The sequence below is a fragment of the Lolium rigidum genome, chromosome 4 (genome assembly GCF_022539505.1).
Source record: "Lolium rigidum isolate FL_2022 chromosome 4, APGP_CSIRO_Lrig_0.1, whole genome shotgun sequence".
Taxonomy (NCBI): Eukaryota; Viridiplantae; Streptophyta; class Magnoliopsida; order Poales; family Poaceae; genus Lolium; species Lolium rigidum.
Genome location: NC_061511.1, coordinates 248,253,406 through 248,271,130, shown reverse-complemented (window position 1 = coordinate 248,271,130; position 17,725 = coordinate 248,253,406). Strand labels below are relative to the sequence as shown.

At 42.6% G+C, this 17,725-nt stretch overlaps 1 protein-coding gene across 1 annotated transcript; it reads left to right on the top strand.

The window, feature by feature from the left end:
• The first annotated feature begins 9,349 nt into the window (after positions 1–9,349).
• On the top strand, positions 9,350–17,348 carry LOC124650179 (beta-galactosidase 7-like). Its single transcript, XM_047189732.1, has 19 exons — positions 9,350–9,429; positions 12,696–12,791; positions 12,910–13,022; positions 13,525–13,591; positions 13,752–13,844; positions 13,929–14,072; positions 14,160–14,254; positions 14,346–14,454; positions 14,532–14,616; positions 14,711–14,829; positions 14,910–15,071; positions 15,176–15,360; positions 15,453–15,550; positions 15,775–15,887; positions 16,200–16,307; positions 16,390–16,497; positions 16,590–16,735; positions 16,829–17,138; positions 17,213–17,348. Exons 1-19 carry the CDS (start codon positions 9,385–9,387, stop codon positions 17,321–17,323), a joined length of 2,307 nt encoding a protein of 768 aa, XP_047045688.1. The 5' UTR covers positions 9,350–9,384; the 3' UTR covers positions 17,324–17,348.
• The last annotated feature ends 377 nt before the right edge of the window (positions 17,349–17,725 follow it).

Sequence of the window (17,725 nt, the reverse complement as noted above, 5' to 3'; positions counted from 1 at the left end):
GCAAGCATGACATATACTGAATTTGTCCCTGAAATATGTTGAACGGTTATGAATTGATACATCAATTGTTGTCACAGGTAATCGTAGAAGTTATTTCTCAATGCAAATCAACCATGCATGTTTTTTGTTGGCTCAGGTAGAAACAAAAATTATGTCAGTGGACACACAATTTGGTTTGATCATGTCGACAGTGTGACATGGTCACCACTGATCATTGAGAAACTAGTGGAGGATATGGGCTATGAGATGTGTGGAAGAATAAAAGTTTACTTCTGCTTGCCTCACTTGGGTGTTAATACAAATGGACTGAAAGAAATTACAGATGATGCACAAACACAAGCAATGTTGCAGTTTTTAGGAAAGGGCCAGCATTTCTTCAAGCTGTTTTTGGATCATGATGACAACACGATGGGCACAGGCTTGGGAGCAGCTAGCAGTTCAGTTGGTGTGTTTGCGCACAAGGATTCAGATCTGGTGCAGCAAGAAGAAGTGCAAAATTATGTGATTTCTGAAGCAAACAGGAGGAGAAGGAAACATAGTAATGAAGAACATGTTGGTGCTGATAGGAGTGACCATGATGATTCGTACTTTGATCCAAATGAAATGGTTGATTCAGACTATGAGATAGATGCAGGTGATGATGATTTGTTCGAGGATAATGTTGACAATTCAGAGGATGAAGACATGAAGATTCCTAAGGGCCAAGGAATGGAGAAGGCAAAGGTTAGAGCATTAGAAGCAAATCAAAAGTTGAAGGCAATGATGGAACAACCCAATTGGGAGGAATGCAAAGAAGAGGACGTTGACGACGAAGGGCTATGGGCACCTCATGATGAAAATTCAATTTCCTTGCCTAAACATTTACAGAGGAAGACATGGTAAATCCTATTTTCCATGTTGGTATGTGCTTTGAAACTCCAGAGATGTTGAAAAAGGCAATTAGAGCATGGAGTTGCATTCACAGACAGGATATCAAATTGCCCACAAAAGATAAGAAGAGAATCAATGCCAAGTGCTCTGCTGGTTGTGAATGGAATTTGTGGGCTTCATATTCCAGCATTACCAAGTGTTTCATGATCAAGACCTATAATCCTAATCACAGCTATGGATGTACCAAAACTTCTAAAGTTCACGCATTCACTTCTAATTTCTTGGCAGAGAGGTATTTGGAGAGTTTCAGAGCAGATCAAGACATGAACATGAAGAATTTTTCAAGGATAATTCAAAAGGAGTGGAACATGACACCAGGAAGAGCCAAGTTGTAGAGGGCTAGGAGATTGGCCATGAAGGTGATTTATGGTGACGAAGAAGCTCAATACAATATGTTGTGGGATTATGCAAATGAGATAAGGAGGAGCAACCCTGGTAGTTCTTTCTTTGTTGCCATTGATGAGAATTCAAGGTTTAGGAGGGCTTACATGTGTTTGGAAGCTAGCAGGAGAGGTTTTCTGCAAGGGTGTAGGCCTTTTATTTTTGTTGATGGAACCTTCATCAAGACAAGATACAGAGGTCAATTGTTAACTGTTGTTGGAATGGATCCAAATGATTGTATATTCCCAATTGCAGTTGCAACAGTAGAGGTTGAAGACACAGCTAGCTAGACATGGTTTCTTGAGACACTGAAAAATGATCTTGGCATTGCAAATACAGAGCCATGGACAATTATGTCTGACAAGCAGAAGGGATTGATCAATGCAGTCAAAGCAGTGTTCCCTGAATCTGAACACAGATTTTATGTTAGACACATGTGGCAAAATTTCCAACAGAAGTTCAGAGGTGATGCATTGAAGAACCAGCTATGGAGGATAGCAAGAAGCAGCACGGTTGCTAGGTTTGAGGCAAATATGGCAGACATGAAGGTGCTCAATGATGATGCTTGGGCTTGGTTAGAGGAGCTTGATCCACGGACATGGGTTAGGGCTTTTCAGAATGACCTGCCAAAGTGTGACATATTGCTCAACAACAACTGCGAAGTATTCAACAAGTATGGATATGTTCTATTAACATTTTGCTTTTTTAGTACTTAAATTTAGGTGCAATATTATTTACAACATTTCACTACATTATGATAGGTACATCTTAGAAGCTAGAAAGCTACCTGTAATGTCTATGTTTGAGAGAATAAAGGCACAAGTTATGACAAGAAACTACAACAAGCAAAATGAGGAGATTAAATGGACAGGTCCTGTTTGCCCGAAAATAAAGAAGAAGGTAGAGAAGAATGTGGAATTGGCAAACCATTCATACATTGATGGAGCAGGGGATGGGCTATTTGCAGTTTCAGAAATGATGAGCTCTACTCTAATTGATTACATTGTTGATCTCAAAGAAAAGACTTGCACTTGCAATAGATTGCAGAAGAGTGGAATCCCATGTCCACATGTTCTTTCTTGCATCAGGAAGGAAAGAATAGATCCTCTATCACTTGTTGATCATTGCTATTTAGTGGAGATGCATAACAGAGCTTATGAAAATATTGTGTATCCATGTAAAGATAAGAGTGAGTGGCAGAAAATGGATGGCCCTATTATACTCCCACCATTCTATCAGAAACATGTGGGCAGGCCCACTAAGTCAAGGAGAAAAGCACCAGGTGAAGTTGATTGTAGAGGTGGAGGTAAAAAAGTGTCAAGGAGGGGTGTCATCATCCATTGCAGCTATTGTGGAGGGCCTGATCATAATATAAGTGGATGCTACTGGGCTAAGCATGGATTGACACAACCCACAACCCACAACCTGACAGCCAGTTGTAGCTCCTGGCAATGAACCAGACCCAGAAATTGTGCATACATACCGAGACACAATGGTTGAAAACCTCTTTCAGCAGGTTCTTGGTTTGAAGCTTGTGCTATTTTTCACAATATGTTGCCTCTGAACTTCTTTCTGTAACTATACTAAAACTATTGTCGTAATTGTTGCAGGTTCCTTTTGTCAGAAATATGGAGGCACAACCAACTCCTGAGTCATCATTCATTGCAGATGTTAGGAACAACATGCCAAACAGTGGGCCTTCTTCATCATATGGTGGGAGCAACATACTTAGACAAGGTGAGCTAGCTCAAAAGCTGCAGGCCATGCAGGCTGAGAAGAACAAGGCTGCAGAGGACAGAAAGTTAGCCATACTTGAAGCAAAATATGCAGCACAGATGAAGAAATCAGAGGAGGCAGCTGCAAAGAGGATTGAGCAAGAGAAGAAGAAGGCATAGCAGGCAGTGATACATCTCAAACGTATCCATAATTTCTAATGTTCCATGCTTGTTTTATGACAATACTTACATGTTTTGATCACACTTTATGATGTTTTGACGCATTTTCCGGAACTAACCTATTAACGAGATACCGAAGTGCCGGTCCTCGTTTTCTCGTTGTTTTTGGTTCCGGAAAGGCGGTTCGGGCAATATTCTCGAATTCGACGAAACGAAGACCAAGCATCGTAATTCACCGAGACGGACCAGGACACCGAAGGGGAACCCGAGAGGTGCCAGGGGGCCCCACACCACCTGGCGGCGCGGCCAAGGAGGGGGGCGCGCCCAGGGGTGGGGAGCCCACCTCTGGCACCCCCTCGCGCCGCCTCTTCGCCTATTTAGCCCCTCGTGACCTAAAAACACGACACGGATTGACGAAACTCCGTAAAACATCCAGGGCGCCGCCGCCATCGCGAAACTCCAATTCGGGGGACGAAGTCTCTGTTCCGGCACCTCGCCGGGACGGGAATTGCCCCCGGAGCCATCTCCATCGACACCACCGCCATCTTCATCGCCATCGCTGTCTCCTATGATGAGGAGGGAGTAGTTCTCCCCCGGGGCTGAGGGCTCTACCGGTAGCTATGTGGTTAATCTCTCTCTCTGTACCTCAATACAATGATCTCATGAGCTGCCTTACATGATTGAGATCCATATGATGAGCTTTGTATCACTATTAATCTATGAGCTACTCTAGTGATGTTATTAAAGTAGTCTATTCCTCCTTCATGATGTAATGTGGACAGTGTGTGCATCATGTAGTACTTGGCGTAGGTTATGATCGTGATCTCTTGTAGATTGTGAAGTTAACTATTACTATGCACTCTAGAGTTACTTTATATGAACTCCGGAATTACTCTCTATGGTATGACAGTGACAGTGTTTGCATCTTGTGTGATTCCTTTATGACGTTGTGGAGCTTGTTAACTCCGGCTTGAGGGTGCTCTCGTAGCCCTACACAATGAATGGTGTTTGTTATCCAACAATAGAGTCTTTGAAAGTAGTACAAAGGAAGAGAACTTATTTATTATGTGATCAATGTTGAGAGTGTCCACTAGTGAAAGTATGATCCCTAGGCCTTGTTTCCAATACTGCAAACACCGCTTATTTACTATTCTGTTGCATGTTTACTCGCTGCCATATTTTATTCAGATTGCTATTACCACTCATATACATCTATACTACTTGTATTTCACTATCTCTTCGCCGAACTAGTGCACCTATACATCTGACAAGTGTATTAGGTGTGTTGGGGACACAAGAGACTTCTTGTATCGTGATTGCAGGGTTGCTTGAGAGGGATATGTTTGACCTCTTCCTCCCTGAGTTCGATAAACCTTGGGTGATCCACTTAAGGGAAAACTTGCTGTTGTTCTACAAACCTATGCTCTTGGAGGCCCAACACTGTCTACAGGAAAAGAAGCGTGAGTAGACATCAGGCAGCAGCAAGAGCCAAGGAAATTGCAGAGAAAAAGGAGATGAAAAAAATGGAGGCTGAAATCAACAAAAAAAGCCAAAGCTGAGACCAAAAGGATCATTGCTGACGTGAGAAATATTTAATTATATTTTAATTTTGATTTATCATGTGGTAATAAAATTATTTTGTGCTTACAGCAATTTGGTACATTATCATAGGTGAGAAAAGAAGTTTCAGAGAAGAAGAAGAAAGAAGCAGCAGAGAGAAGGCAAGTAGAGAAAGAGAAGCGGGATCTTGAGAGGGCTAGACAAGTGGCTGCCAAAAGGGCTCAGAAGCAACAAGAAGCTAGAGATAGAGCTCAGCTTATGGCTACTTTGAGAGCTGCAAAGACAAGTGAAGTGGAAGAAGAAGATGACGCAAGTGATTTTGCAACTCCAGTACCAAAGAAAGTCAATATGTTTGATGAGTTCAGGAATCCAAGATGAAGTAGAATTTTATTTGTATGAAGTATTAATTTTGATCTATGAATACTAGACAAATTGAATAAATTTAAATGTATGCATAACATACAGACTGAATTATAGATCTTTGAATATTTTTGGCAAGTTATGTGTCCCAGACTGATGTATGCATAACATACTGAATAAATTTTGATGTATGCATAACATAACATACAGTAGCATGGTTCAACTACATTATGTGTCCCAGATTTGTGATTTATTTTGTTGGTTTGTTCACAAATATACTCCATGAAAGCTCATTGTCAATAATATTCTAGAATGTATTATACCCTGCCAGATTCAACACTGCCTCGCAACTCACTGCTGAAGTAAAACAGCCAATTCATGTGAAAGGTAAAAATATAGGTAACTTACTAGCAAATTTTGCAGGTCAGCAATGACATCAAGTGCACTAGCACAATCTGCTGCTAGCACAAGCTGCACATGTACAAAAGCAAAACAAAATGTGAAGTTCCATGGTCTGCCAATGAGAAACAATGTCATGCATATAGCCTACAAATTGCTGGAGTTGTTCCATGAATACTGGCTACCACTAGTTATTCCATGAATACTGGCTACATATGAGATGATTATTACAGAATAGGGGCAACTAGTGATAAATAAACACAGGAAAATAACAGCCGTAATTGGGCGGCGCCACCGTCGAAATTTTGCTGCGGCGACCATATTTGGGTGGCGCCGCCTACAAGCCTCTGTATCCTGTATTCAACATGTAATAAAACAACAACATACTAGTTATAAATAAGCACAGCAAAATAATATATGTGAGTACAAACTGATGGCATGTATAAATTGAAACTAGTTGCTTTATATTTTATCATAGCATAGCTTCCAACATTACAAACCTACTGCATCTCCAAAAGGTTACTGCATTACATAGCATTGCTTGCAAACTCTAACTTTGGTTAACTTACATAGCTACTGCATTACATAGCTACTGCATCTCCATCTACCACTACACATGTACAACACAAACTACTTCAAAAGCTAGCAGTACACATGTACTGCCCATCTTTCCAAAAGAATACTTCTCCATCATCTTCTGGGTGTTAAGCATGTACTTCTTCTTCTTCTGTATCTACAATTAGCTTCCACTAGCAGGGGGGTTCCATGCAATCGGCACCCCAAGCAGAGCAGCTGCGTGCTCTATCGATTTCATCAACAATCGAGCCATTTCGATCTTCGAAATGTACCTCAAACCAATCCCTGGAACATCTGCATACTTGCAAACCTCAATGATCTCGGACGTGTGCTCCGGTTCACCCCCGGCCTTGGCAGCACCGGATCTGTATGCAGCAATGATATGCAACGGCATCTCCACCAAATGGCACACCTTGAACTCGGAATCCCAGCGGATGAGAAGCTCCATACCTCTGCGCCTGCACGCGACCCCCTGACGCTTCATATCGACCATGGACCGAGGAGCAAAGACCTCCTCCTGCTCCAGCCCCGCCATATCCATCAGAGCCGCCGCCGCTTCCTCCTCCTCTTGCCCTTCTTTGGTACAGGATGACGGCTGCAGTGCGACGGCGAAGAAGAAGCTCCATCACTGGGCCGACGGGCTGCTGTGGCGATGAAGGAGAGGACGTGTCGGCGGGCTTCTATGGCGACGAAGGAGAGGATGTGCCGCCGGGCTTCTGTGGCGACGAATCGGAGAGGTTGTGCCGGCCGGCTGCTGTGGGGTCGAATCGGCCGGCGGGCTACTGTGGGGGACGAATCGGACTGGATGTGCCACCGGGCACCTGTGGTGACGAATCGGCGGCCACCGTGGCCGAATCGGCCGACGGTGCCCACAAATGGACGAGGAGGTGGAGGATTTTCGCCGGCGGCGGGTGGAGGAAGAACTCGGGGGAGTGCGGGGTGGAGTGCGGGGTTGACGCGGCGCGTGGAGTGCGGGGTGGACGCGGTGCGGCTCAACCTGCTGACAGCGGGGAGAATGGGGGCGGGTCAACGCGGGGGGATTATTTACACCTCTACCGACCTGGCCTTTGCATTTCTGTCCCCATGCGTTGTTTTGCAATTTCGCCCCTACACATTTTGTCTTCTGCACGACGGTCAGCCGACGCAGTGACCTTTGATTCAATTCATGGACAAGTTCAGTGACTTGCACGTCCACGTCACCAAATACATGCGCGCGTACATCAACAGTGACCGTACAAATCAGCTATGACAAGTTGAGTGACCTCCGCGGCGTATTCTAGCAGTACGGTGACCGTACCAAGGAGCTCCAACAATTACAGTGACCATTGGTGCATTTTACTCTATGTTGATACGTCAACCAAAATGAAGGCCGGGCTAGAGCTTAAAATTAGGCCCTAAAGAAGGCGATATCGGTAGAAAAGTGATGGAACACTGTAGCAATATAGACTACAAGCTAGGCAATTTTTCTGAGAAGGTCGGGCCACGGCATAGGATGGTCACGCCGAAGGTTCACCAGTGCTCGTATCCCAACATATCTGAAGTCGGAACTACCTAGTACTTTCACTTGCCTATATTATGTTGCTCTTCATTTTTTTGCGTAAATCAAATTTTGCAAACTTTGATCAAGTATATAGATAAGAATATAAAAATCTACTATACCCAATTAATTTAATTTGAAAATATATTTCATAAGTATTCTTAATATTTCATTGTATGTATTTTTATTTTATCAATATACATGGTTAAATTTTAGAAAGTTTAACTTTGACCAAACTTTATATACAACTTATTTTGGGCAGTAGGGAGTAGTATATCACACAATAGGAGTAGATTGCTACGCGCGAGGACCTTGCGTGTACATTTCAAAGTACATGACGACATGTTGCTTGTCAGGTTACTCCACCCTTGTCTGCACTGCCGCCCGCGCCCACACGTGCACGTTGGGGAGAGGAGCCCAAGTCGGTCTTGCTTTGACGGAAAGGACATCGAGTCGTCACCATCATCATTGACCAATGACGATGGACACAACAAAAAGGGCTTCTCTTACTTTTTTTTCGAAAATTTCATAAATCTATTAATAATCATCAATAGTAGTATAAAGAGATTTAAAAGTGATACAAATTATAAATAGATCTTTGGACCACCTAGCGACGACTACACTGACACAAGCCGAAGGCGCGTCGACATCCTCACCCCTCCATCACCGGAGCCGGGCAAATCTTATCGTAGTAGAGCTTATTGCAATAGATAAACAGAAAGTCGTCGTGCTAAGGCCGCAAAGGACCAGCGCACCGGAGCAGCAACCGTCACCAAAGATAACAATCGTAAATCGGAATAAATTGACTTGAAACCACACCAACGAACACAAAAGCTGACCAGATCCCATGAGATCCGCCAGGCACACGACTCTACGCGACCTCCGCCGATGCAAGACGCACCACCGGAACCAGGATAGGACGGGAAGGACCTTATTCTGACTTCATGATGTAGCCACTGAATCACCATTCCAAGAAAGACACTTGAAACAACCTAACAAAGAAAGAAAACCCTGCGCCGGCGAGAGGGCGTGGTCCGCCATATCTCCAAGGCCCGAAGGCCACCGAAGACGGAGCAGACTGGCGGTGTCGTCAGCAAGTGGACAAAACCCTAGATGGGATTTCTTGGCTGCCTTCCTATCGCCTCCTCATGAGCCACCAAGGGCTTCTCTTACTTTGTGTGTGGCCGTGGACATGCCTGAACTGGAAAATTCAATGCGGTGGCTTTGCTCTCGTAAAACGGGGCTTGAATTGTGTGAGAGTTTACGGCCGGATTGGGCTTGCTCTTCTGGAAAGCACCGATCGCTTAAAAGAGAACGATCGGTACCAGTACCAGTACTAGGACCAGATGAAACATGGAAAGAGGTGAGGTGTCACACCTTTTTCAGTTCACCAAATGTCTACCGCATGCATCTAGTGCACTAACCCCTCATCAAAATCAAATGTTGCAAGCAACACATGATGTTTGCACCCAAGAAGCAGCTAGCCAAAGAGAGGCCAAGCAAGGCAGCACCGTGTATATATTGCCTGGGTGAGCTGTGAGCAGACTACACCCTGAGGAGATCACCGGAAATATGTACAGGGTTGGCGTGGCGGCGGCGCTCGGCATTCTGACAGCGTGCGCGTTGGCGGCCGCGGCGGCGGGAGACCGGTGGCGGGTGGAGCGGGAGAGAGGAGGCGATGATGTGGCGGCGCGAGGAGAGGTCACCTACGACGGCAGGGCTCTGGTGGTGAACGGCACGAGGAGGATGCTCTTCTCCGGGGAGATACACTACACCAGAAGCACCCCCGAGGTATGTGCCTAGCTACTCCCTTCAGTCGTTCCTGCGATTGATGCAGTCTCTGCTCTGCATTTCTAGCTACTGTTGTTTCTGTTGCCGGGAGAGGTAGTACATTCTTGGAGTCTTGTAAACCGCCACGCCAAACAATGTGGCGAACGTACTTGCTCAAACCACGGCCCAGAGCAACTGCCTTTCGTCTCCCACGGCGGCGAAGGGGGAGCGGCGATCGGCGAGATACCATTGGTGATCACCGGAAAGTGGCAGCAGGTTACTAGGTCGCCGTAACTTCGTCCAGCGGTGATCCACCTGCTCACCGCTCTATTCATTTCCAGCATGAACGCCTTGCCGTTTTGGTTAGAGTTATAGAAGGTCCGGTACTGACAGCAGACTAAGCTTTTTGGACCTGGCCTAAGCGGGTTCGTGCGCGTTCTATACTTCCATTCAAGGAATCAATTGAGCACGTAGGCAAATACACGCTGTTCCAATGATCCTGACGCGGCATGCCTAGCCAGCCACACAAGCTAATTTATTTCTTTTTTTTTTTGCTTGAGCCATATACCTCCGTTTCTAATGAATAACGCATATATTTGTTTTTCTAAAGGTTAAACTATGTAAAATTTAACCAAATTTTTAGAAAAAAATTATTAACATGTACAATACAACATCATAAAATATATTTTTATGTGATATCTATATAATTTAATAGTTGTTAATAGTTTTTCCTAAAAAATCGGTAACATTTTACTTAGATTAGCTTTGAAAAAAATATAAGTCTTACTCATTGGAACGGGTGTAATATGTGAAGTATGACGATTGACTTTTCCGATGAAAATGGCTTATAATATATATAAACACCTGTCCACTCGATATTAACTGTTCTAAGTCAGGCCGTAAAATAGTCATGCCCATTAATTTTTTGAACTTTTGACTAAAAAAGTACTTTCAGAATATACCTTTTTCTTGGATTTACAGTTATATAGTAAATCAATAGTCATTGCCAAAAACGACGACAATCTAAGATGGATCCAGCATTTTCTCTTTGCGTGTGAAAAACAAACGATTTTCCACGGAATTATGAGCACGCATTAATTGACTCGTGGGACAGGATTTATTGAAGATATCTTGCTCGTGCATAGGGCCACACTGAAATTCGTCCAGCTATAGAGCAATTATTAAGGCCCCATTACAAATTTATACTCCAAAGATACTATTACCAGCAAAAGGTAAGCCAAACTTTATTAGCAGGGGCGACAGCAACTCATCAGCAATAATTTTATTCCTTTCTTCAGCCACCTGCAAATATTTGCCAAGCATGCACATGTTGTCTTCAGGAATATATATAACACACCAATGTTGAGGAGAGACCGCAAGGAAATCCCATCCAACTCGTTGCTAGCGATTAACGACCTTGAGAATCATGGCTGTTGCGGTGGCGCTAGCCATGTTGACGGTGTGCATATGTGCCGCCACCACAACAGGAAGTCGGTGGGAGGTTGACGGGGTGAGAAGGGAGGTGACGTACGATGGCAGGGCTTTGGTGCTTAATGGCGCTAGAAGGATCATGTTCTCTGGTGAGATGCACTACACAAGAAGCACGCCTGAGGTGAGTGTTCCCCCCAGTGCTTTAGGGCCGTTTCCCAAGTTCATCCTCTTGATTCAATCACGGCGTAGTTGATGGCTAAGTTCTTCTCTGTTTTGGTCATAGAGGGGCAATTTGCTGATATGTCATACACAGATGAAGCATGAACGTCTGCTGTAGAATATGAACCCAGGTGGTTGCAGGTCCAGTTTTGGGATTCGAATTGGCAATTTTAGTCCTGTTTGCCAAAGCTCTGATCGGGACTGTACTTCTACCCGTAGGGATCAGCCGGAGTACACTCGGCCCAAAGGACATCCCGGTTGAGCTGAACGGCTTCTTTCATGGGCTTCTCTGCCCACGTACGCCTTACATGGCCCAGCATGAAGAGAAAACCTATTTCCCGCCCAGCTGCGGGGCAGATTAACGCCCGCCCGCGTGCGGCGGCGAGTGGGCCGCGGCCCATCTTGGTCGTTTTTCTGTTTTTCTGTTTTTTCTTCGGTTCTTTTTTGGTTCGGGCGCTTTCTGTCGGCTTCATTTTTTCTTTTTTCTTTTTTTGGTTTTTCGCTTTTTATTTTTTCGGTTTTTCTGCTTTTTCTTTTTCCGTTTTAAATATATTTTAAAAATTCTAGCAAATTTCAAATTCAAGTAAATTTTTAGTTGGAGCAACCCTGGAATTCAAGCAAATTTAAACAGGAACAATTTTCAAATTTTTGTTCGGTTTCAGAATTTTCTCGGATTTAAATTTTTCCCGGTTTCAAAATTTGCTCATTTAAATTTTACTCTTTTTCGAATTTGCTCATATTTAAATTTACCTGTTTTCGAAATTTGTTTGAAGTTTGAAAAAGTGCATGAAAAAAATACTGATACCGGGATTCGATCCCAGGTTTCAGCTACGAGGTGAGGAGCTGGAGCTGAAAACAATACAGTATGTATCAACTGTTGTACAGAAACAAAAGAAAATTATATAGTACCTACTTTATTCACCGAACGAACTAATGGGCCGGCTCATTCGGGTTCCGCTTCAGGCGATGCACATTCCGACACGCTAATGAGGGATGTATAGGGAAACCCCAGCATGAACACCATGAGAAGCTCGTTCCCTCTATACCTGTGTTCTGTTCTGGCCCACGGACCATCAGACAGAAGCAGAGCCGCGCCACTTTTCTGAACCGCGCACCATCAGGATGAAGCAGAGCCGTGCTAATTTTCTGAAAGTACTCAAGTACCACGAATGTTACTCTTCAAATATTTTGCCAGCTACTATATTCTGTACTAGCTATCAAATGCTGCAAAACATATTTTTACCTGCACAACTATAATAACCTCAGACTGTCAATCCTTATCTGCCTCTGCCTACATCCACAACAAAACATTACTCAATTAGTCAGTTGACAAGTATAAATCCACATATGGCAGAGTACTGTCAAACTTAGCATCAGGCATCGATAAGACGTGCACGGATTACCTCATGGATCAGGCGTACTGGGTAGTAGATGGACACAACAACTCCACGAGTAGGAGGGGAGGAGACAACTCTTGAAAATATCGTCGAGTAGAAAAGTCTCCTGCACACAAGACAATCATCCATTCTGAGGCAGCATTTGAAGTGAACTAACATACTACTTCCTAGCTTCCTTGAAGCAATCTTGTGATAAGCTACATCTTCCTTTCTAAAATTTGTGCATCCTAAAACTGACAGATGTGGCCAAAACTAATAGCGAAAGCCAGGAGAGGTGGCCTCGATGTGATCCAAACGTACGTCTTTTGGAATGTCCATGAGCCTGTGCAGGGCCAGGTATGTGCTCTTTCTAGCTTGATATGTACACATATATGGCTGTGAAAAGCACACGAGACGTATTTTGAAAATGAGTTATTCAGTACTAACACATGTTTCCATTGTATTATTGGATCAGTATAACTTTGAGGGGAGATACGATATTGTTAAGTTCATCAGAGAGATTCAAGCTCAAGGACTCTATGTAAGCCTCAGGATTGGTCCATTCATAGAGGCAGAATGGAAGTATGGGTAAGAATGCAGGAAACCACTCTTCTTATTTATATGTATGTAAGGTGGGATACTTTCCATCAGAAAATAGTCCATATATATAATTACATTTCATAAATATCAATGTAATGTCTGTTTTCAAACGTTACCATCAGTTCTAATGACTCCAATATTATTTATCTCATTATATTGTCGCCTCTAAACTGCAAACTTTGCAATTTTGCGTATGCATAATACCCGTTTTTTCCCTTCAAGTGGTCTATAGTGTAAACAAGTCCAAACGAACTTATGTTATAAATATGGTTTCTATATCATGTTAGTATATATTCCATAAAATTTATATATTGTGTAAAACATGCAATGCACATATGTGCTTGCTACTGTAGATACGCGTCTTGCTTCCTGAATTATTCTAAAGAACACAACTCTTTCTACCGTAACTGTTTATAAGTGCAGAATATGTAAGTGATGAATAAACGAAAATGCGACCTGAACAAATGATTTATATCTTGTGTTCATGCAGAGGATTTCCATTTTGGCTACATGATGTTCCAAACATTACCTTCCGAACTGACAATGAACCATTCAAGGTAATTACCTGTGAGATGGCATTCTTAAACTTCGTAACCTGAAAAACTATGAACTATGGCTGGTGATTTCAGAGTTTTCATCTGACACAACTAGATTAATTTAATATTGGTTAATTTAAATATAATTACCATAATAAATTATAGTTTTTTATTCATGCAGCAACATATGCAAAGATTTGTCACTCAGATAGTAAACATGATGAAACATGAAGGACTTTATTACCCGCAGGGAGGCCCGATCGTCATTTCTCAGGTTAATAAAATTAACTTGAATTAGCATTTGTTTTTAGTTCTCCATCTCAATGTGCCCATTATGTAACTAAATAAGTAAATGCAGATCGAGAATGAGTACCAGATGGTTGAGCCTGCATTTGGCCCCAGTGGCCAAAGTTACGTCCGTTGGGCAGCTCAAATGGCTGTAGGTCTCCAGACAGGTGTTCCATGGATGATGTGCAAGCAGGATGATGCCCCAGACCCAATTGTCGGTGTTCATTATTATATCATTTGACCTGACTGTATCTCGTTAGACAAAAAATCATATCAGTTTGACAAATAACTTCTTTTCTAGATTAATACCTGCAATGGGCTCATCTGCGGAGAAACATTCGCTGGACCAAACTCACCTAGCAAGCCTGCATTATGGACAGAAAATTGGACAACACGGTAATGTTGCAACCTCACTTCTGCTCACTTGGTTTTGGATCTTCTCGTTCTGATGGAAAAAGGTCTGATGGCCAACCGTTTATGTGTCCAGCTACCCTATATATGGCAATGATACAAAACTTAGATCTACAGAAGATATTGCCTTTGCAGTTGCACTCTTTATAGCAAGAAAGAGGGGAAGCTTTGTGAGCTACTACATGGTATGGATTTATAAATAAATAACTAAAAAAATCGAACTGAAACCTCTTAGAAAATTTTCCTGCTGGTTATGATGCAGTACCATGGAGGAACAAACTTTGGGAGGTCTGCCTCTTCATATGTAACAACAAGCTACTATGATGGAGCTCCTCTTGATGAATATGGTAAATAGTTAACCAATAGACCAGGCATGCTACAAGCATTTACACATGTCAACCATATAACAGAAACTAATAAATTTAGTAGTGTTGTATCTAGGTCTTATATGGCGACCTACATGGGGTCATCTCAGGGAACTGCATGCCGCAATGAAACAGTCCTCAGAACCATTGCTGTTTGGAAGATACTCCAATTTTTCATTAGGTCAAGAACAAGAGGTAAAATTACAGAGTTTTATTAGAACACATAGTTCAATGAATTCTAGCAATACAAGCACATAATTAATGACGTACTCTAGGCACATGTCTTTGAAACAGAATTGAAATGTGTGGCTTTCCTGGTCAACTTCGATAAGCATCAGACACCAACAGTAGTATTCCGTAATATATCTTTCCAACTGGCACCCAAATCCATCAGTATTGTATCAGATTGCAGGACAACGGTCTTCGAAACAGCCAAGGTATGTGACCTATTGACATAAATTCCTTTGTGGCACACCTTTTTCATCACAGGAAAATGCCATAGTCTCTTGTTATGATATTTTACTTTATTAATTTATCACAGGTAAATGCTCAGCGTGGGTCAAGAACTGCTGAAGTTGTACAGTCGCTCAGTGATATTCATACTTGGAAGGCATTCAAAGAACCAATTCCTCAAGATATAAGCAAAGCTGCATACACTGGAGACCAGCTCTTTGAACATCTCTCAACAACTAAAGATGAGACAGATTACCTTTGGTACATCGTCAGGTAAGAAAAGTTCCTCAAAGGTGATGTTCATATTTTGGATTTTAGTTAGTTACTTGACTTGAATCTATACTAATTGTATCACTTAAATGCAGCTATGAATATAGGCAGAGTGATGATAGCCAGCTCGTGCTTCTTAATGTTGAGTCCCGAGCACATATATTGCATGCTTTTGTCAACAGGGAATTTGTAGGTCAGTATCCTATTAGATAAATTGTGGTTTGTCTGGTTCTTCATATAGCCTTTTGTGAAAAGTAACAACTAATTCACATGCCATCGTGAACTACAGGTGCATCATATAAATTATTCAGATTATGTTATCTCTTAATTACATTTTACAACGGAAGTGCAATGTTATTGCTCATCACACTTCACTCATATCTATTATTGTATAACTTCCCTCCATATTATTGTCAGGGAGTGTGCATGGGAGTCATGAGACACGTGGCAACATAATTCTCAACGCGAATATTTCTCTAAAGGAGGGGCAGAACACCATAGCATTACTCAGTGTAATGGTTGGATCACCGGTATGGTTCCTATTACTCACCCTGCCAATATAAATGATTATAAAAGAAACTAATAGATGGGAACCAAGACTTAGTAAAAATGGGTCTATATGGTGTCAAACTGCCAATCCAAGCATATGTTTATGCTGTTAGTTCTAATGAAGTAAAATGAGCAAATGGGTTTAGTGAAACTTATCAAACATTAAGAAATTTTAAGGTTTTCGATTTTCACAACATATAGTGGAGCTTGAGTACCATAAATTTCAAACATAAATTGTTACAGAAAGTGAATTAACTAGCCATGCATCAAAACTGAGATCTTCTAACTGGAAGGACTCTGGTGCTCACATGGAAAATAGAAGCTTTGGAATCCGTAAAGTGAGCATACAACAAGGACAACAACCACTACATTTCCTCGACAACGAGTTATGGGGATACCAGGTAAATCCAAGTCAACTCATTTGGAATGTGAAATAGAGATCATTATAGAACTCTAGGATGTGATCTGACAGATTAAATGCAGGTTGGCTTATTTGGAGAAGGGAATAGGATATACACGCAAGAAGGGTCATACAGTGTTGAATGGAGAGATATCTACAATTTGGCATACCTTCCCCTTACTTGGTACCAGGTACATTAACAGAACTAGTTCATAATCCCGAGCTAAATGTCAAGCCTTCGCGGCAATAAAGTATTCCTTGAGTCATTCATTATGTGATTCAGACAACATTTGCCACACCAATGAGCGATGATGCAGTGACACTGAACCTAACGAGTATGGGAAAGGGTGAAGTGTGGGTCAACGGGGAGAGCATCGGCCGTTATTGGGTCTCATTCAAGACCCCGAGTGGGCAACCTTCTCAATCCCTGTAAGTAGAGTTAATTCAAATCTCAGATTCTCTTCGCTCACCTATGATCGTACAGGCAGTATCTAACTGGCATGAAATTTCTGAACTCCAAAGGTATCACATACCCCAACACTTTCTGAAACCCAGAGACAACCTCCTTGTTCTTGTTGAGGAAATGGGAGGCGACCCGCTACATATAACAGTGAACACAGTGTCCATCACAACAGTGTGCAGTAACGTAAATGAGCTTTCGGCTCCGGGTCTCCATACTCAAGGAAGGCATCCAGAAGTACGTCTACGGTGCCAAAGGGGCAAGCACATCTCAGCAATTGAGTTTGCAAGTTACGGGAATCCTGCAGGAGACTGCACAGCATTTTCCATTGGAAGCTGCCATGCTGAATCGTCGAAATCTGTCGTAGAACAGGTAACTCGTGTATTATAATTTGCTACTACATTATTATCAACACACAACTTCAACTATTTATTTTGTTCTCTCAGGCTTGCATAGGCAAGAGGGGTTGCTCTATTCCAGTATCCCCTGCCAAGTTTGGTGGCAATCCATGCCCTGGAATCCAAAAATCCCTTGCAGTCGTGGCAAATTGCAGATGATACCACACACTGAAGGAAAGAAGGTTAATGGATAAATGAGCATCAGAGGCAGGAATTGGATAAACTGAGGGTAAGTATACAGATCCATGGATTCGATACAAAACAGTCCGATTGGTGTATGTGTAATTCACCGAAAACCAACAGATAGATCATTCTTTTGTGAATCTACAATGTAGAAAATCCCTCACATTTTGGTCGTCTCTTGTGTTCTCTCTGAACCATGCTACCGCAACGGCAATCTCTGCCGCGTGTTGAAACCTAGCTGTAACAAACTGAAGAACGATAGACGAAATGCTAGGGCATCGTAGCACGGAAAAGATTCTACTTACAGTGATCTTCCGTTAAAATCCTCGGCTTCGCGATGTACCTCCCTCTCCTGCCCCACCAACTTGACACGATTTG

Excerpts from the sequence above, each read along its gene's own strand:
- LOC124650179 (XM_047189732.1), top strand. The coding sequence starts at position 9,385 with ATGCTCTTCTCCGGGGAGATACACTACACCAGAAGCACCCCCGAG. Across the intron at positions 13,845-13,928 it reads GCCCGATCGTCATTTCTCAG|ATCGAGAATGAGTACCAGAT; the intron begins GTTAATAAAATT and ends AAGTAAATGCAG. Across the intron at positions 15,361-15,452 it reads TACCTTTGGTACATCGTCAG|CTATGAATATAGGCAGAGTG; the intron begins GTAAGAAAAGTT and ends ACTTAAATGCAG.